The sequence below is a fragment of the Alligator mississippiensis genome, chromosome 2 (assembly GCF_030867095.1).
Source record: "Alligator mississippiensis isolate rAllMis1 chromosome 2, rAllMis1, whole genome shotgun sequence".
Taxonomy (NCBI): domain Eukaryota; kingdom Metazoa; phylum Chordata; order Crocodylia; family Alligatoridae; genus Alligator; species Alligator mississippiensis.
In genome coordinates, this window is record NC_081825.1 from 65,948,477 (window position 1) to 65,970,301 (window position 21,825).

At 40.6% G+C, this 21,825-nt stretch overlaps 1 protein-coding gene across 4 annotated transcripts in view; it reads right to left on the reverse strand.

Annotated features, from left to right (window-relative positions):
* The window catches only part of MTUS1 (microtubule associated scaffold protein 1), a 173,349-nt gene that overhangs the window by 81,049 nt on the left and 70,475 nt on the right, over positions 1-21,825 (reverse strand). For all 4 annotated transcript variants that reach the window (XM_019481293.2, XM_006262533.4, XM_019481292.2 and 1 more), the window contains 3 exons: positions 14,439-14,573; positions 13,022-13,126; positions 11,616-11,663 (listed from right to left, as the gene is read on the reverse strand). In XM_019481293.2, the coding sequence (XP_019336838.1) occupies positions 11,616-11,663; positions 13,022-13,126; positions 14,439-14,573 (288 nt within the window). The remainder of the gene's footprint in view (positions 1-11,615; positions 11,664-13,021; positions 13,127-14,438; positions 14,574-21,825) is intronic.

Here is a 21,825-nt window from a genome sequence, read left to right on the forward strand (position 1 = left end):
TTTAAGGCACAAACACTTCTTCAGGCATAGGCAGAGTCTCCTGGTATTTGTGTACCAGCAGGTTCTCTCTGTGCCTGAAGAAGAGTGTTTGTATTGAAAGGCTTGTAAAGAACAATTTTTTCAAATATTTAGCTGGTCTAATAAAATAGATCACATTTACCCAAAGAACCTTGTCTGCCTATGTCCTTAGACCAACATAGCTATAACCAAAAATCCAAAAAGCAAAAATAAGCACTCTGCTCTCCCTTCCTGTAAGAAGAGAAGCCCAGCAAGTTCAAGGGGGTTCTATTCCGTCCTACTTCCATTTGAGTAAAAGGATTTTTACTCAAAAAAGGATTGAGTAAAAGGATTGCTCCTCGTTCCCATCCTTTCTCCATCCCTACAACACCCAGCCTGGAAAGAATGCCAGAGAGCAAAGAACCTCTGGAGCTGCTCCCCCAGCCTGGAAAGGCAAAGCAATATCAGGACAGCTCCCGATGTGGGAGAGAGAAGCCCCAAGAAAAGAAGCGATCAGAACTGATGGGACTGGAGGACAGGGAAACAACCATGGTTGAATGTTCCTACAGTTGGGGCCAAAGAACCTTACTGGGCATGTTTGAAGAATCAGTAACAGTTTACACGCGCACACAACTGCAGGCAGCAATAAAACTGACAAAAGTCATTGCAATTTCACTTTGCTTCTGCTTACAGAAGCAGTGAGCTAATATTTTCCATGTATAATTATAGGATTTGCCCTCCAAAATCTCTTTGCTAAACTCATTCAAAATAGATGTTTCCAGGGAGTTATCTGGAAGAAAGGGCTCTATAACTGCAGTAGGCAGAATCACTAATTATTAGTAGGACAATTTGCCTTAAAATAGAAAGATGTAATCCTTTAGTTAAAGAAATCTAGAGGGGAAAAAAATTCACACAAGCTTCTTATTTCCTGCAGAATTAAGGTTGTCAGTTGCTCCCCCTTCCTGATTTGACTGCACCTCCTTTGGGTTTCAGGCTCCTAGCAGTCATCTGGCTCAGAATTGTCCAAGTCCTCCAGTCTGATAGGGACCTTCTACACAGTTTCCATCTTGTGTGAACCCTCCAAATCTGTTCCCTTTAGGGAAATTACAGTGATAGCTGACCTCTTTAAAGCCAAGTTTTACTTGGAACATGAGAACACAGGAAAAACATAATTTAAGGGTACAAACAAGTCCAGTTTACCCTACATTTAATCATCTTCCCATATGGTGATATGGGCAAGATTAAGTTTCCTATAGGCTCCTGCACACAGCCTGTGTCAGTGTTCATGACAACTCCCTGGACAGGCTGTGGCTGTTCAGTGAAAGCCACTGTATATAGTTCTTTGCCTGGGAAACTAAGCTTTGGCAAAGAAAGTTTTGCAACACACAATCTTCGAGACTAATATTTCATACCGCTACCTTACAAATGTGCACTTGGCCATCCTTGTTTTGGAAGTGTTTACGCACTCAATTGGGTTACAACATTCAAGACCCAAATGTTCCACTGTATGTAATCATTTCAAAGGGGAAAATTTAATTAACCCAATAATGAATGAACAGCTTACCTCTCAACAAGACAGCCATCTACAGGGTTTATAAAGATCTTGGTATTTATAACGCTTTGATGGGGCACTAAATCTTCAAGCTCGGACTTCCCAAAAAAGTGAGCATCTTAGACCCTATTCTAAGTAGAGTTGAAGTGATTATCCACAGCATGTGCAACAGGAAAAGAAAAGTTGACCCACTGGGCAAAGTGAGACTGATTTTCGGTAGCCAGAGCAAGACAAAATGAACCAGCTAGCTGCCTTTTGACCATGTTTTTCTTACAAAAGTTGCACTAGTTTCACTAAATGCATTACTTTCAACATTCTCACTGATGCAATGATATACGACCGTGCTTAAATAGGTTTAAATCTGGCTGCCAGTGAGTTAACATGCTCAGGTACCTTTACATCAGCTTCATAAAGGTACCCAATGAAAGGTACCCAATGAAAGGTTAAATTATATTGGTTCAAGGTTGCATGTAGAACCCAAAGGTATTGTCCCTCAACAACAATTGCATCCAGCACACCTAGTTCCATATTTAAAAAAAACATTTGAGGACATTGTGTCTTAAATTATAAATATAGATCATAGAGCAGAAGTCCAGTTAGGGTGGTATCCTTAATATTTCCCAATCTCTATAGGTTTATCAAGTCACACTTTGGAAATCTACAAATGGAAGAGGGTACTGAGTGTTACATGATTTCATCTTGAATATTCAGGTCTCAGAGTATTTGAGAAGTGAAAAATCATAGTGAAACAGACTACCTTTTATTTGCTTTTATAATTGTTGGATACAACTAATTTATTGGCAAGAAAAGCAAGAGTACAAGCTTATTCTTTGTCTTCCCTCCACCCCCGAACTTCTTCTACTCTGAGCCCCATTTCCAAACAAGAGGCAATTCAGGACAACCACACTATACATTATTACACCTGTTGAAAATCTCTAGGTAGGGAGAAACTTGAGAAGCACAAGTACTCAAAAAAAGCTGGAAGCTCTGAAATAAAAATTAGTTCTATACAAGGTGCTAAAATCAACTTTTAGCCAAGTGTGGAGAGGTAATTAAAATTACTCTAAAACTGAATAAAATTTCTACATGGGCCAAGCCACTAACAGGTTTGTTTCATCAAGCATAGAAGAAAATATTAGAGCTGTTTATGCAAGAAAGCAACCTTAGTCAAGGACTTACTATGAAACTCACTTTTAGCAGATGATCAGGAAACTTGGTAGTGCTAAAAGTCTGCCATGGTGGCCAATCAAGTGTCAACTAAGAGTTTTGGAAGGTTACTCAAGGTAACAGCTATTCCCTTAAGCAGCTTCCTGAACTCTCCAAAACAAGGTAATTTTATCCTTCAATAAAATGGAAAAAAGGGAAACTTCTAACTTCAGATTAATTTATAGGTAAAACACTGATAAAATAACTGAAAACCCTCTTAAACTTGTTACAAGTCTAATTTAGTACATCTTGTGCCAGGACGCTGGCAGTAGTTTATCTTAGTGAAGTCGTAAGGTTCACATTTCATTGTTACCATGTTTAATCAGTTTCAACATCTAGATATAACAATCTCTTTATTTATGTGAGCATTCCTTTCTAGCCAAAGAGCATGTTAATAAGCGATCATGTGAAAGAACTAGGTAATTTCAATAGTCAAGGCAGCTCAGAAGACAGGACACCTACAGAAGATTATAGTTGGCATCTTCAGGCTGCCAGAAGCAAACAATGAACAAACAGCTCAGTGTATCCAGCTGATCTCAGAGAAAACAAGGAGACCTAGAACTTTCTGTTCCCTGCAAGTCTCCTAATACATTCAACTTGCATACTACTTTTCCCACTCCTATTCTTGACTTGACTGTGTATACATTAACAAACTTACTTCCCCACTATGTTCAGCAGAGGAATAACTGGAAGTTGAGGTGGCACTGTTGCTGCTGCTTCAAGGGGGAAAAAGAGTAGCATTGATCTAAAATTTTCACCAGAACAGTTTTTCTACTGGAAAATTCCACTTAACTGCAACTGTTTACAGATCACATCAGATTTAATAAAGTGAGTTTCTCAGGTTAGAGGTGGAAACTTTGGATAAAACTAGAACTGGATTCCAGTAATTGTTCTGCCTATGTTATAGCAGTCATAAGGATGACTTTCCCACATTCCAGGTAAGTGTTAAGCTATTTGCTATAAGGAAGCAGTCTCTATATGGTTTTAGTTAATACTATGAAAGCCATCATAGTATAACCATCTGCTATCCTGACACAGTAGAAGAATATCTTAATATTTGCAAAACAGGAAAATCATTTCTTGACACTGTTTTTAAAGCTAATCTGTTCACCATACAATACATTAATTGTACAAGAAACCCCAAAAGGGGCAGCAGAATTACTTCCAGCGCAGACCTTGCACTTAATGGCTTTCAGAAAAAAGGAAGCTCTCTAATTAGTGCACAAAACCTTAATTTGGCCAACATCAACAGGGACTGGTATTATATTCAGCCTTTCACAATACAACTCCTTCTGCAACAGGTATGATGCGTGTTAAATTGACAACTGCTAGGTTGTGAGCCTTCTAGAATAATAAGTTAATTCTTGTAACATCGGGACAAATTAAGGTATTTATAGTTCAATGTTTGCAACTAGCAAGTTATGGATTCTTCACACCTTTAAAAAAAGAAAGCCTGAGTTTTCCTGCTGTTCAGAGACTCCCTATACCTGAAGAAGAGTGACTGTGTCCAAAAGTTTGCCAAGAACTTTTTCCAACTACTCAGTTGGTCTAATAAAAGATATCACAGCTACTCAAAGAACCGTGCCTGTCTATGTCCTTAGAGCAACATGGATACAACCAAAACCCATTACAAGTAAAGTAACTTGGCACAGGATACTAAAGACTAGTTATACGTATTCACTTCTTCTCCAAAGTATTTATACAAAAAATGCAAAAACTGCTCACATGACTATGCCATTAATATATTTTTGAGGCATTAAGAACTATATCTCTTTTGAAAAAATATCAAGTGCATCAAAAGATATAATGGGATATTTTTCATGATGTTTTTGGCCAAATGGCTCTCTTCTTTGGTTTTCAAAATGTTCAAGTTACTAAACACTCCTCTGAAATGAGCCCCTGTGGTAGGGCTTAGGCATGGTGTTTTGAACCCAAGGTTACTTTTTAGTCAGCTAGACTAGAAAGACAGACATCCTATTTTATTTGGAACTTAAGACTCCCATTGATCTAGAGTACTTTTCCCCCATTCATACAATGACAATTTTACAGCAATCTCTAGTTTTGGCAAAAGGGTACACACTGGTAACCAATTTCAGATTCCCAGACCTCTGGTCCCTTTTAAGATGGGAACTTGAACACAAAAATTTAAAAATTCATAGACAAAGCTATGAAAGAAGGAACTGTTGTGATTTAGCTTGACCTCTTATCTTAGACCTTAGAACTTCCTTGAATGTATTTGTTATAACTAAAGCAGGGTGTCAAACTCATCTGGCCCCATGGGCTAGGGGAGGGTCATTAGGCCAGTATGCAGGCTGGATCAGAACCAATCACCTGTGCTGTGTGCAATACCTGCAGTGCCAAGTCCAGTCCACATGCTGCGAGCAGTACATGCAGATTCTGCTCTGAGGCTTACTCTGCATGAGATGCATGGACTGGATCCAGCACTACTTCAAGCACAAAGAGTTGGTCTGGAGTGTGGACTGCATGCAGTGCTCTACCACATGCAGAGCAAACCCTGGTGCTAGTGTGCACTGCACAAGGTGCAGGAGGATGGACTGGCTGCACAAGGTACAGGAGGGCTGGCACAGGGCACACTGCATGAGGAACCCTGCTAGACCTGCCCTGCACAGTGGCTCTGGCATGGCCTGATCCCGTTGGGACCCTGAAGCCTGCAGGCAAAGACAGTCTGGTGGGACACTGCATACAGCCTGCACACCGGACTGATCCTCCATGCTGCACACAGGGCCAGGGCCATGCGGTATGTGGATCATTCCAGAGACCAATGGACCATATACTTGACCACCTGAATTAAAATACATCTTCTAGAAAAACATCCCAACTTAATTTAGAAGTAATCCCCTATGGAGATTCCAACACAATGGTTAGTTACATTCACTGCTTTATTTTAAATCTATATATTTACATAATTTTAGCCAGCAGATCATGTGTTATGCCTTTATCTGCTAGACCAAAAAGCCCTCTGCTATCAAAGTTATATTTCCCATGTAGGTACTCAGATTGCAATCAGGTCACTTCTTCCTCTCTGGTAATCTGCTTGATCTTTCACCATGAGGTAGGTGAAATTTAATCATTTTCAGTGCTCCTCTTTAAACCTTCTGTAATTAACATCTTTCTTGAACTGGAACCATGTTATTCCAGACAGAGAAAACAAACTCCGCACTCCTAGATATTCACTCAGGTATTTATCCAAGAATTGCATTAGCCTTGGGAGCTCATGTTCAGTTGATTATCTACCATGATCCAAGCCCTTTTCTAAATCACTGCTTCCCACAACAGAATCTTAAGTCTAATCAGGACAGTGTGTTACCAAAGAAGTTCCATTAATGTATTTTCAAGGACCTTAATAGGTGGAATAGAATCTGACCAAATTAAACAATAAGGAACAACACTGCGTTTCTTTAAAGTTCAAGCATCTGCTGTCACATACAACTAAGGAAGTGGTATCTAAATCACCTCAGGAAGCCAAAAGATCCTATTCAGAACCTTGCTTTCTATCAACTGGCACAACTGTGTACCTACCCGTAACATACTCAGAGCTTGTATTAGATTCGAGTCACAGGTGGGATTTCTAGTCATGAGTGAGTGTTCACTCCACAGAACACTCATAGTACAATAGCGTCTTTAACTTCAGTATTAAAATGGACATCATGCTCCGACTACAAGTACTCTTACTTTGCCACTGTCAGCTATTGCTCAGTTTAATGACTTCAGTACTGTGTGAACACCTCATTTTGATTCAAACTTTATAAGTCATCTAGAATCTCACTGCACAGTAATTTTGGGTGGCTCCTAGAGCTCTAACTCCTAGATCGTATGCGCAATAACATTTTTAAATAGTTTTAAGAACTTGTTACATGGCTCAAAGGTATGTCAGTCCAGGGCAAGATTATCTCTGATCTGCACTACCAAGCTCCTGTTCCATTCTCCGCTGATGTGCTCCCCAAGTTGAAGTCCTCCAGTATCCCAGGCTCTCTCGAACCTCAGCCCATTGAGCAGGGATAGAAGCCTGTCTTGGCTTACCAGCCCTCTAGTGGCAACCCACAGCCACAGCTCTTAGTCCTGCCTCTGCTCACCAGGCCTCTAGGGGCAAGTCACAGTTCTGCAGGTGGGGGCAGTCAGAGAAGGTTTCTAGACCAAGGGTGTGACTGCTCCAAACTAGCACAAACACTGATCAACATTAGTGCGGCTCACAGCATAAGGTGCAACAAGACCCCTAAGCTACAAGCAGCTTTCTGGATGGAAAATTACAGTACTGCAAGATATGAACCCTGTATGCAGTATAATAAAGAACTTCAATTACTGTGGGATTAACTTTATCAAAAAGGAAGTTATTTTTAAATTAGTAACTGTGTGCCAGATGCTCTCCGACCCCCCTTGCCCCCTCACTCTCTCTACCATGGGATTACATATCATGCAATTGCATAGGACTCTGATCTTGTTAGATGCTCCCCTCTAACGTAGCAGCCAGGAAACTGATCAGCGGCCAGCAATTTCAAGGCTGATTTTCATATGTTCCTTTAGCAAGGAAAAGGGGATTATTACTGAACCCTCAAACGTAATACCAAAAAGGTAAACTCCAACCCTATTCAAAAGATGCCAAGGTCTGAGACCTGAATGCACTTAAGGTACTTCCATATCAGCTTTGACTACAGCACGAAAGATCAGAAAGGGCTTTAACTTCACAGCCCAGGGTTTGGTGTTTCCTATCCAACTAAGGTCTTCTTGGTCTCCCACTCAACATGCACGATTTTTGGTTGGCCTACCTCTCCACCTGGCATTCTGTAGGGAGACTGGGTGCCCAACACATTTGCAGAACCTGGCCTGGGGAGCAGGTGTACCAAAATCCAATACAAGATTTGCCCTGTGGGCAAAATGTCTTTCAAGTATTAGCCATGGTAGCCTGCTGTGCAATGCATTTGGTATTTTACATAATGCTAATAAGTACCATCTTTCCTTAAACAATTATTAACAAATCTCTCTGTTCTTAGGAAACCCCTAAAAATGTAATGAGTTCAAAATAGTCTATCCATAAATCCATAAAATTAATTCCTTGATGGGTTTTGTCTAAACCATTTCTTTGACAAGAAAAATTAAGCTGTTCCAATTTTAAAGCTAAAATACAAGCCACTCTAGAATTCCTCCATGATCCACACTCCATGTTAAGGCACATTTTAATCTTCTATATTATATATAAACTTGCATTATTTGAAGAGGACAGTTTCCTTCTGCCAACACTTCCCACTCACTTTAAAAGGACCCTAGGTGCCTAACATTTGTTTTCTTGAAATCCACTTTCAGAATAAGTGGGGGAGATAGTTTTGGTAGAGAAATAGCAGACATTTCTAAAGTGGTGCTCAACACAAATGGACTTCCTTCGCTGCATGTTTACTTACTCCAGAAAGATTATAACCAATTTTGTTATCTTGTTGCAGAGCAAGCAGAGATCATGTTCCTAACTCCACAGACAACATACTGAAAAGTAGCAGAAGATTCGCTTTGTACTTTTCACTAAGCAATTCTGAAAACCTTGCATTCAGAGGGACTGAAGTCTAAAAATGTTGGAATAAAAGCTGTATTGTTAAAATCCAAGACTATTTTAGAACAAACAGTTACTGAATCTCATTCTGCATGGCACTAGCTGGCATTAGTCAGTTATTTTCAGAAAACTGAGGTCATCTGACTTTTCTTGAAATAAAAGGATTGTGCTATAGAACGTAAAAATAAAGGAGCTCGCATACTACTTTTCCTTCATTTCTCACTTTTTTAATGTGGTGGCACGTGAAAGGTTAAATAGACTTTTTATGGGTCAACTTATCTACTGGATTTATTCATAAGTAAGTTCTTTGCAATGCATTTACAAAAATGTAACAAAAGTTGTTAAAACTAAATAAATACTTTCTTGTCTGCATACAGTGAAGAATTCGAATTATGTGCCCATAATTTTAGTGGGTAGACTACAAAGGGATTTTAACTTGAGGAGCAATTGTCATAGTGTGAGATTTATGAGATGGTTTAGGGTAGGATGTATGGATTAGTGTTTTGCTGAATCAGGCACAAAATGCCATTACTTCAATGGTAAAGCTAAAAATGCCATTTTGGACCCTTGAACAGGCATGTTAAGGGTACAAAATCATGTTCTGAGTCTATATTCAAATCATATTCCTTTATGAAGTTCAAACTGCAACCAAACCAAGCATTAACTCAATATGGAGCAACATTCAGCTACAAATTAGCTTTACTGCTAATGTAATCCTGGTCACGTGCACAGTCAAGTAAAGATGGGTTATGAAAGAAGTCTTGTACTGTGATCAACATTAGCAAGAGCTAAAGGGTAAAATTTATTTCTTGCTAAATTTCAGACCTTTTCAATCCAAACACTTCAGAGTTCACCGTTTTCCAGAGCCAGCAGCTTAAGGCACTAAAATGGCTAAACCTTGGTAACCTTTCACTTTTCCATTCCTGTATATGTAAGAGACATGCGAGACTCCGGAACGTTACTGAAGCATTAGCAAAGATTTCTTAAACTTAAAACCAGTTTTGTTTTGTTTTAAATATGCTAAAATTGCCGCATGACAGGGTAACAGAATAGTTCAAGGGAAGGAACCAAATAAAATTTCCCCACTCTGGTAAATAAGGAACTCCAGACATTTTACTTCTCCAAAACAGTACAAGAAATTTAACTTTTGATTCATAAATGAAGGCCAGTTTTATAAAGTAGGTAAGAATAATTTCCCACAGTAACTTCAGCAATTCTAGTCAGTTAGACTAGAAAAAACTATTACATTAAAAATTATTATTTGGAACTTAGGTCTTCCATTGATCTAGAATACTTTACATCCACAGGCAATTTACAACAAGCTCTAGTTTTAGCAAAAGGGTACACACTGGTTACCAATTTCAGATTCCCAGACCTCTGGTCCCTTTTCTCACAAAGATCATACTAATCTTGAAATCAGTTGGCAAGCTCTGTATAGTTAAGGAAATGTCATTTAAAGATTATTTTTGTCTCCATCTACTGGCGGAGAAGAACACCACAAGGTGCCTGTGCCAGTACAAAAAATAGACAGAAAACTTTATACAACAGAAGGGCCTTCAAACACAGCCAAATTTCTTAGACTACCATCTGCCATTTGTTACCCAATTGTTTTCATACTGCCACAGAAGTTGACACCATGTCTAGTTAATTGCAACCTTTCAGTCACACAGAGCATATAGGAACATATGCTGAGACTTCTGGCACTAAAAAAAAAGTGGCAAGACTATTTCCACAAACTATCCAAAATATTCCTGTTTTCCATTAGTCTTCATTTTTCCTAAACCATGTCAACACATTTGCTTTAAAATATTACTATATTAATCGAAGGGCAAACATTAGCTATACACGAATCTGTTACCTCTGGGTTTACACACTCTTTTTCAAAAAACTTCTGTTAGGGCTGTGCGAAATTTTGGCAGCTGTTCCGTTTCAGAGGTGTTTTGGGCCATTTCGATGCCAAAAACACCAAATGTAAAATTGAAACGGAAGGCTCTGAAACATTTCGGAAATGTTTTGAAGAATTTTGGAATTTTGGAGCCAGGCTTGCAGGGAAACAAAAACTAATAAGAGGAGGGGAAGGACTGCTCTTATACTGACATCTAGCTCCTGGTTAGATTCCCCAGTTCTCTGATTGCTTCCCCCAACTCTTCCGCAGGGGGGGCGGGCGGCGCACAGGTCCCCAAACTGCACACGGTGTTTCAGAAGGCTGCTGCTGCAGGTTGGGGCCAGCAGCAGCTGTTTGGCACAGCCTATGCTAAGCACCAGGAAGACTGCGGTGCTGCCACTGGCCCCAGCCTGCAGCAGCAGCCTGCTGAAACCTGGCGTGCAGATCTGGGGGCCCACACCCCCTGGGAAGAGCTGGGGGAAGTCAAACCAGGGGCTGGGGAATCCCTACCGTGAGACCTGGCTTCACAGTGAACAGAGATCCACACCAGGGTCTCCTCCCCACCACTGCCCACCCCATGCAGCCCTGGATCTCTGCTCCCTGAGAAGCCAGGTCGCACGGCAGGGACCAGAACTGCCCTGCCATGCGACTTGGCTCTGCAGGGAGCAGAGATCTGTGCTGGAGTCTCTTCCCCGCTGCTGCCCACCCCATGTAGCCCCACATCACTGGGGTAGCACGGGACGGGCAGCAGAAGCAAGGAGACCCTGGCACAGATCTCTGCTCCCTGCAGAGCCAAGTCATGTGGCAGGGACCAGCAGGCTTGCTCGCTGCTCTGCACTGCTTCCCTGCTCCGTGACCTGGCATGACAGAGATCAGAGATCTGTGTGGAGGCCTCCTTGCCTACACGGAGGGCAGCAGCCCTCCCCCGGACGAGCCACTGACAGCACCGTCCTGCTCCCTGCTGGGGCCCCAAGCCCCACCTGGCTGGGTAGGGCTGTGCAAAGCTTCCCTTACAGCCCATTCGAAACAGATTTGGCCGAAATGAAAAGACAGTGATCCAAGCACCGAAACGAATCACTGTCCTCCAAAACAGCCTAATCCAAAATCGAACTGAAACGCACCCATTTTGCACAGCCCTAACTTCTCTATGCTTACAGATAACTCAATGGAACAATTAACATACTCTGCATATTTTAGGAGCTGGGTGGTCTAATGACCCAAAACTAAAGGCACTTTAAATGTATAGAAAATGAAACTTGATAAATCTGGTAAAATAACTTCCACCAAATTTGTTGCTAGGCTAGTTCTTCCATGAAACAAGGTATTATATCCATAATCTATTACCCTACATGTCTGCATGGACCTCCCAGAGGTGTTGTCTATTATTAAGCAGGGAGAACAAAAATTTGAAAACTCACAGGAATTGAGAACAGATAAACATCTGGGTCCATTTCGTCCTGGAGTACCTAAAATGTTCACAAAAGAAGATGATGTAAACTTTGAAGCAGTCTATGTTAACTTTGTGTAAAAATCAATTCCAGTATATAGAAAGCCCTTAGAAAAATAAAAACGGGGTGAGGGAGGTCTTCCAGTACCCTTTACATATCCAACACAAATTTAGGCAGAAAACAAACAAACTTCTCATGGAACTTTGCAAATGAATGCCAAAAAAATATACAGTAAGTGTTAAACTGATCATGCACAGAAAACACTAGGTTAAGGACCAGATATTTAAGCCTGTTATAAACGTTTCATTAAGCCAGATGGTAGTTTTACCTTTTACTGCCATCATTAGGGCATTTAAGAATGAGACCAGTGACAGTAATAATAAGCAACTTTTCACCTGCACAAATATGAAAAAGTTAAACTACATTTGCTAGTGTATAACCTGGTTATCAAGTTCAAATAGACAGACCAGAGCTACAAACCAGGTTAACTTTTAGTTTAATTCATTTGATGTTAGGGTCATATAAAATAGACATTAAATATAAGATCACCTTTATTGAGAAGGCTAAGAATTAAATGGAGCCATTACTGGTAACCCTTGGCTGGTCCCGATTTAAACATATTTTAAAAACAGATAGGTTTCCATAAAACAATTACTAGATCAAAATTTATGAAAATTAAAACAAAAATAAGAATTACGGCTTAACTCGTCAGGCTGTACATAGAAAGTGCCAAGGTATCTGTATGAATTTACAAGATATTTCAAAAACTGGAAGCTATTTGCATTGTGTATTAACCAGTGTGTTTGACCCAGTGCCAAATATACTTTGGTTTTAAAACTTAAAAGCTGCAAAGAAAGGAACCCTGTGAGCAAATCAGTGAGTATCTATGACAGCATTATGTTCTGGAATTTTTTTACAGAGACTCAGATCCATTTAGACTCACGCAGACAAGCCCTATTGAATTCAGTTCAAGATTAGAAAAGCTGGGAACATTCAAGACAGACTACCTTAAGGGTTCCTTAGAGTTGGTCTATTTAAGTTAAAACACAAGGACTATAGGGAGGAGTCAGCTCAGGGCATACATTGTCATACCTGATAACCTTTACATTCAATTCACTTTCAAGTGCAAATTTAGATATAGATAAATAGTTAACATTAGATGTCTGCACACCTTTGGTTTCCAGAAAATTAAGAGGAAGACCAATTAGTGGTCTTTCAACTGGGGACACATTTGTGAAGACCAATTCTACTTTTAGAGCTTTTAGACTGAATTGATAACTGTAGCTGAAATGCTAGCAACAGCTGAGCTGGTGTCTGCGTGTGCCTGTGTCTCTAAATTGGAGGGCTGGAAAAAGTAAACAAGAAAATAATTTTACCCAACAGTTGATTGCTTCGGGCTTCATTGGTTTTCTTTGCTTGAAGCAATGTTCCTGATGAGTTGGGTAGACATTGGTTCAATGCACCAGATTTGGTCTTTGTTCCTAAAATTCCCAAAGGCTAAGTTAAGGTTTAAGTTTACAACTAAACTGATAATTAAGAACCTACCCACCTTAAAAATGAGTTTAAAATTGTAACATTTATTAAATATGTAGTTACTAAACACAGTAGATTTTCAACCAGTCTTTTAGAAGTTTTAAAAAGATAACAGAATGTGATCTATAGAACTAAAAACTAGTTTAAAATTCTTCACTAAGTATTAAGAAACTTGATGAAAATGTGATGCTATAAAACTTAAATGTATTAAATAGTCAGTTGTCCATTTTCTGTGAAGCCACATGACACCTGCTATGGCTATGGACTTTTTGGAGAAAAAAAAAGTTTCCGTCAAATCAGATGACAACCACTAAGACAAAGCAAGGTAATACACAAAATCCATTAGACCAGGGTTTTTCAACTGGTGGCTCATAAGGGGCTAGCACACAGCACAAGCCCATGCAGCTACTTCTGCAAAATTGGGGAGGGCCCAAGAGAGGACTGCATGCCATCCATGGTGGTGTTTGGAGAGAAGGGATTAGGGATCCCAAAGTGCCATCCTCACAGCATGTGTCCCAGTTAGTGTGTGGCCTGAGAGCCACACAGAAGGTGGATCTCTCTATATTCTACTGTTTATTTACACACAGTCATCTTGTGACAAGTAAAGCAGTGTATAATAGACATTGCTGGTGCTCTTTTTCATGCATCCGAGTTATTTGCTACCCTTGATGTCACATCCCTGTACATCAGCATCCCTCCCATGAAGACTGTTTAGCAGACAAAGAACATAATCCCTGAAAAGAAAATTGCTCCCGTTCCCAATACTCTCCTCTGCTTTGTTCCTCGCATGCAACTATTTCAGTCAGAACATGTTAAGTATGATTTAAACAGGAATTATTGTTTCTTATCCCATTATCTGGAATAGTTTTTGTGACTCCTTTGTTCCCATGGGTTTATTACATGATTGCCTGTCCCAGCATTGCCCCCATTCCTGCTTTCTCTCCCCCTTCTGTCCACTTTCTTTCTCCTTCTTATAACCATCTTTGTGCACGTCCTTTCGCAATAACTGATGAAATAAACTACAGCCCATAAAAGCTTATGCTGTACATATTTACATATCTATTTCAGTTAGTCTATAAAAGGTGCAAATCTATCCTGCCTTTAATAAAACAATCTGAAAATTACTCATTTTTCCATATGGTGCCAACTAGTGTTCACTATATCAATTTAATGAGCATTTCTTAAAACAGCAACATGCACAGGACTTATAAGATAATCAGAAACTTGAGCTTCACCCTGACTGAAGAAAGGTTCAGATACCTTTTGAAGTGCTTTTTAATGAGTGTACTCTAGGACGGGGGACTGGCTTCAAAAAGATGGATCCAGAAGTGCCATTTTGATGTCCATTTGTGGAAGGCCATTCTCCATTCCTGATGATGATTGTGGCACTTGTAGCTATTGGAAAAAAAAAAAAGGTAGTATATTGTTTAGGACATTTGCCTAACTATAGTTAGGCAGCTATATTATGAAAATTTAGGTCAGGATGTTGCATGAGAGAATGTTTACAACTCCCCCCCCCCCCCCCAAAAGGACATTACAGAATAAGAATCAATATAAAAAGCCAAATATCTGCCTCCTTTACATAATTTTTGTATGGATAAGGTGACAAAAGTTATAGTTGCCGATTAACCTGTGCAATATCAAAACGCAGATTTTCAAAATCTGGACATACAGTTTTGCTTTTTGCATGTAAGTTCAACATTATAAAAAAATCCAGTGCCCTATAATATGCATCTTGGAAATATGGGTCCACAGTTCAGACTAATGGAATTATAATTCAGACCAGTTACACTAATATTTCATTGATAAATAATACTGCTCAAAGAGACAAGTTCCTTTGAGTAGACGTGGATTTCTTTTATTAGATCAACTGAGTAGTTGGAAACAATGTTCTTTGCAAGCTTTCGGGCACAAACACCCTTCTTCAGGCATAAGAAGTCTCTGCTGCTGTTCTGAGATCTCCAAGGAAGGGAGGAAGCTAAGTGTGACAGGAGGTCAGTGAGACTATAAATAGGTGGAAATTAGGAAAACAATAGTTAGACAAGGGAGGGAGGGGAAGGGAGGAAATGAGGGGGAAATAATGTCAGAGGTAAGCAAGGGAGACTGCTGTAGTCCAGTTTTCCAAGATAGAAAAGAAGCAGTCTGTGAAAAAGTAAATAGCTGGAAATTAGGAAGACAAAGGGTAGAGAAGGGAGAGAGTGGAGGAAGAGGGGTAGGGGGTGAAGTAAGGCAAGGTAAAAAAAATAAAAATAAAAATAAATAAAAAAGGTAAGGTCGGGCAGATACCTGGTGAATCGGATGCCGTTGTAATGCGTTATAAATCCAGCGTCTATATTGAGGCAATACATTTTTTGTATCTACTAGATTTCTGAGGTGAAGTTCACAGGCTCATCTATGAAAAGGTCTTTTATAAGTTCCCTAGAGGATTAGAACTGAGAGATCAGAGAGGGAGCGATTGTCTTGTGACAAGTGTGCACCCACAGGTAACTGGATATTTTTCCTCTGATGGATTTCCGGTGTGCATTCATTCTGGTGCACAGTTGTTTGGTTTCTCCTACATATTTTCCATCAGGCTATTTGGTGCACTGAATGAGATGTATTACATTTCTGGAGGTACAGGTATAAGATCCAGGAAGGGTGATGGTTCTCTGTAGTGGGGTGTGGTTATTGTGGGAGTGGTGGAGATGTGTTGGCAGGTTTTGCATTTTTTGTCCTGGCATGGTCTGGATCCACTTGGTGTGGTTTGGGTCATAGGGAGTTTGCTTCTGGTGATGAGGTTAGTGAGGTTTGGTGCTTGTTTGAAGGTTAGAATGGGTGGCTCTGGAAAGATCTATTTAAGAATTGGGATTTTCTAGTATGGGTTGTGATTATCTGAAGCTTTTCTGTTTAGGTTCCAGGAAAGGGTGGTATGTCATAACTAGTAGCGTGCGATTAGTGGGGATTTTCTTTTTGTACTGCAGCAAATCGTCTTGTGGTACCCAGGTGGCTCTTTCAAAACTACAATCTATCTTTGGAGAAGCGTCCTTGTTGGCTAAAGGCCCTTTTGAGATTTGGGAGGTGGTGATCACAGGTATCCTCCTCTGTGCAAATTCGGTGATATTGGTGAGCTTGGCTGTAAATTACAGCTTTCTTGGTGTGATTGCTTGTTCTGTGTAGATATGCATGTTGGTCCACAGGTTTCTTATATATGGCGATTTGAATTTTACTGTTTTGAATATTGATCATAGTGTCCAAAAAGGAAATGCTGGTGTTAGAGTACTGTATTCAAGTGATAGTCTGAAGGAGGGGTGATGATGGTTGAATTGGTGAAAATCAAAATCTGAGACTACAGGGCTTTGGTCCAAATGATGAAGATGTCATCTATATACCTCAGGTATAGCATGGGTTTGATGGTGCAGTTCTTCAGGAACTCTTAGTTGGTCTAATAATGCCACATCTACCCAAAAGACCCTTGCCTACCTATGTCCTTCCACCAACACGGCTACAACCAAAAACGCTGATCAAAAAGTAATTTTAGCTGTTATATAGTACTTTGTTCAGAATACTACGAAGAAAGATGCATCTTTTTAGTGACAATAAAACAGATTTTTAATCTTTTGACAAACTGTTTAATATCAAGTCAGTGGAAGGGTTCAATAGAACTGATGTCCTGATTTCCCATGTTCTGTTCCATCTATTGAACCCATCATCTTTTCTTTCCACTTAACACCGTGTCCATTCCATTTCTGCTCTTATCTCCAGAAGGTGCCCTCACCTCAAACAGCTGCAGATTCAACAGCAATAGAATTATGTTAACTAATCATACACACAGATGAAGATACCCTTGTCACTAGGCTGGCATTTTCTAGAGGGAAGGGGAGAGTGTGGGGGGGAGGGAAAGGAGAGAGAGAGGTGAGGGAGTGGGGGAATAGAAGCAATATTGGGAAGGGGACAGGTACCACTGGAAAGAAGATGGGTATAGATAAGGACATTGCTAGTATGACCATCTCAAGGTAGCTTTTGACTAAGGGTTTGCTTAAGGCTTTATTTTCTACTCTTTATTTGGGAAACCAAATTGTCTCCTATTGCACTTAGCATTAGCACAACAGCTGCCAGTAACTACATAGTTGTGTTTCTTAAAGTTTTGAGAAGTATCTAAACACTTTTGAAGACCACAGTAAAATATCATATTCAATTTGGATATGATGAAATGTAAAGCTTTATGGAGCCATTTTCTATAGGACCAGGAAAGCACTGTAGATTCTTTATATAGTAACACGCATACTTGTGTACTAAATTGTGTAATTTGCAGTTTGAGACCAGTCTTTAGTTTATTAATACAAAACCATTTGGCAATTGCTCAAGAGCAAGTTACTACAGCAAATCAGCAAGGCAATTTAAAAATGTAGCTATCTTTGAGAAATTAACAATATATCGTTGCATTAGGGTTTTTTTTGTTTAGTTTTTTTGTTTGTTTGTTTTTTTACCTGTATGAGCCTGAAAGACCAGTTTCACTAGATTAGCTTCAAAGACCCATACACATTCCAGGCATATCAAGAAACAAGCAGCATACACTACATATTGACAAGTAGGAGACACCATATACAGCTCACTAAAAACTTCAAACAAACACTTTCAGAAAGTTAGTGCCGTGCAAACTTTTGCCAGTCCAGCTTGAGAGATTGTGGTCTACCAATTCTCATAGTTCACACAACCCAGAACTAAACTCCATCCAAGCCCCATGCTCCCTCTCACTCCTTGCAAGGTGGGTCCCATGCTCCCTCCCCTTCCCACAAAGGCAACAGGTTCCCTGGGCCCTTACAGGACACTTCATCCTACCCCCAAGGGAGAGTACAGGAAGCAGAAGCTGGGAGAGGAACCTGGATATCCCAGCAGCAACAGAAACAGAAGTAGTGGAAGGATTGGCATCCAGGCCACAGTCCATAAGGCAGGTGCTAACCTTGCATCCTCTGTATGCCACCAATTAGATAGGCCTGCCTGAAAATATCAAAAATAGACCACCTATATTTATTCACTTCAACACTTCATAACCATGAGTCTCACAAAAATCAGTTGTAGCCAGATCAGGTCTATTGACTCCATTTTCTTCGTCTTTGCAGAGTTAGATGTTTTTTGCTTTTTTTTAGTCCTAAAAGTTAGAGACACTATGTTTGACTGAGCAAGGCAATAGTTTTTGTTTTATGATGTCTTATTGGACCAACTGTGTAGTTGAGAAGGATGCTGAACAACCTTTCAGTCACAAAGTGCCTTTCTTTACAGCTGGGAAAGAAGCAGGCACAGCTTGAGCTCAGTTACAGATAGAACAAGGGCCTGTGTATAACTCCATATGTAAAGGCAAAAAGTCTGCTTAATCTCTTTCTGTACTCCAGTTAACACTTGACCCTCTTGAAAATTCTTGCTCTTCCACATTACCTAGCTGTATTTCTCCCATATTAAAAAGCTACTCCTGATCAGTCTTCTTCACTACTGCTTTATAGCCCTCCTCCATATCTTTAAGCAGACTGTTTACTTAAGGAAAAGATTTGTAGGGCACAGTCAGTCCCCCTGAGCCTGTTTCTAAGGCTTTCTGGGGTCACCACCTTGGCCTGGCCCAAGAGGAAAACTGGCCAAGTAGATCATGCTCTCCTCAGCCACTTGGTATGAAATGTACTCGGTCTTGGAGAAGTCCAAGTCCAGTGCACCAAAGACAGCAATGAGAACAGAAAAGAGCAGCCACATCTAGGGACAGTCTAGGAGAGACTTCTCCAACTCCTCACAGAAAGGGCAGGCCACCAACACTATTGGGTACAAATGATGGATAAGAAGTGCCCATGGCCAGAGGCCCGTGCAGCAGCTGCCACTTGATGTCATCACTTCTCGTGCCAAAGGACACTCCGGTGTTGCTACTACTAAGTGTCACTTTCACATCATCTATGGGCAGAGAGATTGCACATGGCCAGAGAAATAGGCAGAAATTGTGGCTGGTGAGGTGGCCAGGGAAAAGAGGGGACATGTCTAGTGAGCTCCAATCACGGAGGGCTTCTCGTGTGCAGAGGCAGTCCTCCAGGACAGCAAGCGCATCCACAGGGAAGGCAGCTTTCACTTCAGCAAGGAGGAATAAAGCAAAAATTGACAGAGTGCAGGCCCTGCTGGTCAGCCACAGGTTTTGCCCAGAGCCAGGCAGACCAGACTAAGTTGAAAAGGTGAATCAGCTTGATGAAGCTTCCAGAGGCTTGACTCTGTGCCCTCTGCTGCAAGGCCAGGTTACGGACCAGGGGTTCCCTAAAGCACTCTAGGAATTGCAGGTATTTGCCCTGGGGTCCCAGTCAAAAGTAGGCCTGGTAGGCTCAGATGAGGCTGTGATAGAAAAGTGGATAGGAATCCCAGCCAAGGCTAGTCAGAATCCAAGGGGCAAAGATCCCAATCAAGGCTGAAGTCCCGCACCCGACACAGGAACACAAAGACTAGTCATCAACCAGGGAAGGGTTCACCAGCAAGCAGCATGCACTGAAAAACTTGCAGACAGAAGGCATGCACCCTGCTCACCAGGTCAATTGGACTCTGATTCCCCTCATTAGTGGGCAGGTGTAGGACAGCCTGCTGGAGCCAGTGGTGCCTGTTTCAGAAGGAGAGTTCACAGACTGTCAGAGGGCATACAGGGTCAAGGGAGAGAATTTGCATTGCAGCTGGGAGGAAACCAACTAAAATCCCAGAGCAGTTATGGAGGCCACAACAGATTCACAGACATTAGGGCTGGAAGGGACCTCAGAAGATCATAGAGTTCAGCCCCCTGCCCCAGGGGCAGGAAGTCAGCAGGGATCATAGGATCCCAGCAAGATAAAACAACAGATAGCTCTGTTAGAGTTCCTGAAGGAACACAGGAATCTGGCTGCACTGGATAAAGCTTGAAATTTCTGCTAAGACTGAAGCCATTCAGAACAACAAGAATACTAGGGAAATAGCCTCTCCCACAACAAAGAATTACCAGGACATGGATGATACTCTGTGTCCTTCCACTCACTGTGAAGGAAAAGAAACAGTATAAAGAAATAACTTCCATCTTTTCTATTTGTTTTAATTCTTCATTAAGAATGAAATTATCAAGAGTCTTTAAGACCCATTTTAAAGCTAAATAGAATGTTATATACAAATGGGCCAAATTAATGAAATGCCAGGAACTGGAGGAAACAACAGAACCTTGTTACTGAAGTTCTTACCTCTTGCTGAACATGGATTATATAGTTTTGAAAGAATTCATATGAGACAGGATTTTTGTGGGCTGCAGAGATGGCAGTTTATCAACATGATTGCCATTAGATCCAGAACTCATACATACAAAAGCTTAAAAAATGTTGAGATGCAAGAAAAGTAGCAGTATGACCTGCAAGCTAATAGGATATGTAAAACTCTTAACAGATATGTCGTCTCTTTGGTCTATTGATGTTGAGAAGCATCTTAAACTAGAACAAAAACAGGAAAAATAAACAAGGCATAGCAGATAAAGAAATTAATAATGGAGGGAGAGAAAGTTGTGGCAGATATGGCAAAATACTAATCTATAACTGGCAATGTCCAGCCCTAAATGTGAGATGCAGAAGATGTCACAAGAAAGGACATTTTGTATGATGTGCAGATCATTAAGGCTAGTAGAAATAATTCAGGTGGGGGGATAGGACTACAGAAGGCCACTTCCAACAGACCTGGTGTTGTCAGGATCAAAATGACCTCCACACAACAGACAGATGGTCTGTGCTCCTTAAAAAATGCAAACTCAATTTTAGCAGAAGGTGAAGAAGTACATAATAGGAAAAGACTGTCCCGAGAGGAATCAATTTCTACAAAGATCTCAGATAGACCTTGGCAACAGGTAGCAACAGATTCGCAGATCCGTTTTTCTGGAAGTACACGCATATTATTGTAGACTTTTATTTTTCCAGATATAGATTTTGCTCTACTTACAGACCTCTTTGGTGTGGATCATCCAAAAAACTGAAGCCAATATTTGCAAGCCACGGAGTTCTTCTTGTATCAGACAATAGACATGGGTTTACCTCCAATTTATTCTGAGAGTTTGCAGAGAACTGATTTTCAACATCAGATTGATAGTCCCTGCTATTTCCAGAGCAATGGAGAAGCTGAGAGTGCAAACTCTGAAACAGCTTCTACGTAAGTTCATAGATTCACCACACCTTCAGCTCTCCTGTGAAATACAAATTTTCATTTCTCCCTAGGAGAACTTTGCAAAGATTGTGAATGTCCTATGCCTGAGGAAGGGTGCCTGTGCCCAAAAGCTTGCAAATAAAGACTTTTTTTGTTGTTGCAAATATCTAGTTGGTCTAATAAAAGATATCACGTCTTCCATGAGATTTTATTCCTTTTGCCTGTAGACCAACATGACTACAACCTGGATACGTAGATCCACCTCTTACACTTCTGATATATCAGTCTATACCACTTACACTGGGATTCGCTACAACTGAACTGCTCATGGGAAGGCTACTTAGGACACACTAACCCATGGCACCAAAAGCTGAAAATGTAGATGGCTCAACCTGATGGAATTTAAGTGAAACACTGAACTAAAACTTAGCAGCAAAAACCTTCAATACTAGAAATAGATAGAGCAAAACAACTCCCAGAGCTGCTGCCGCCATGGGACAGAGCTTGG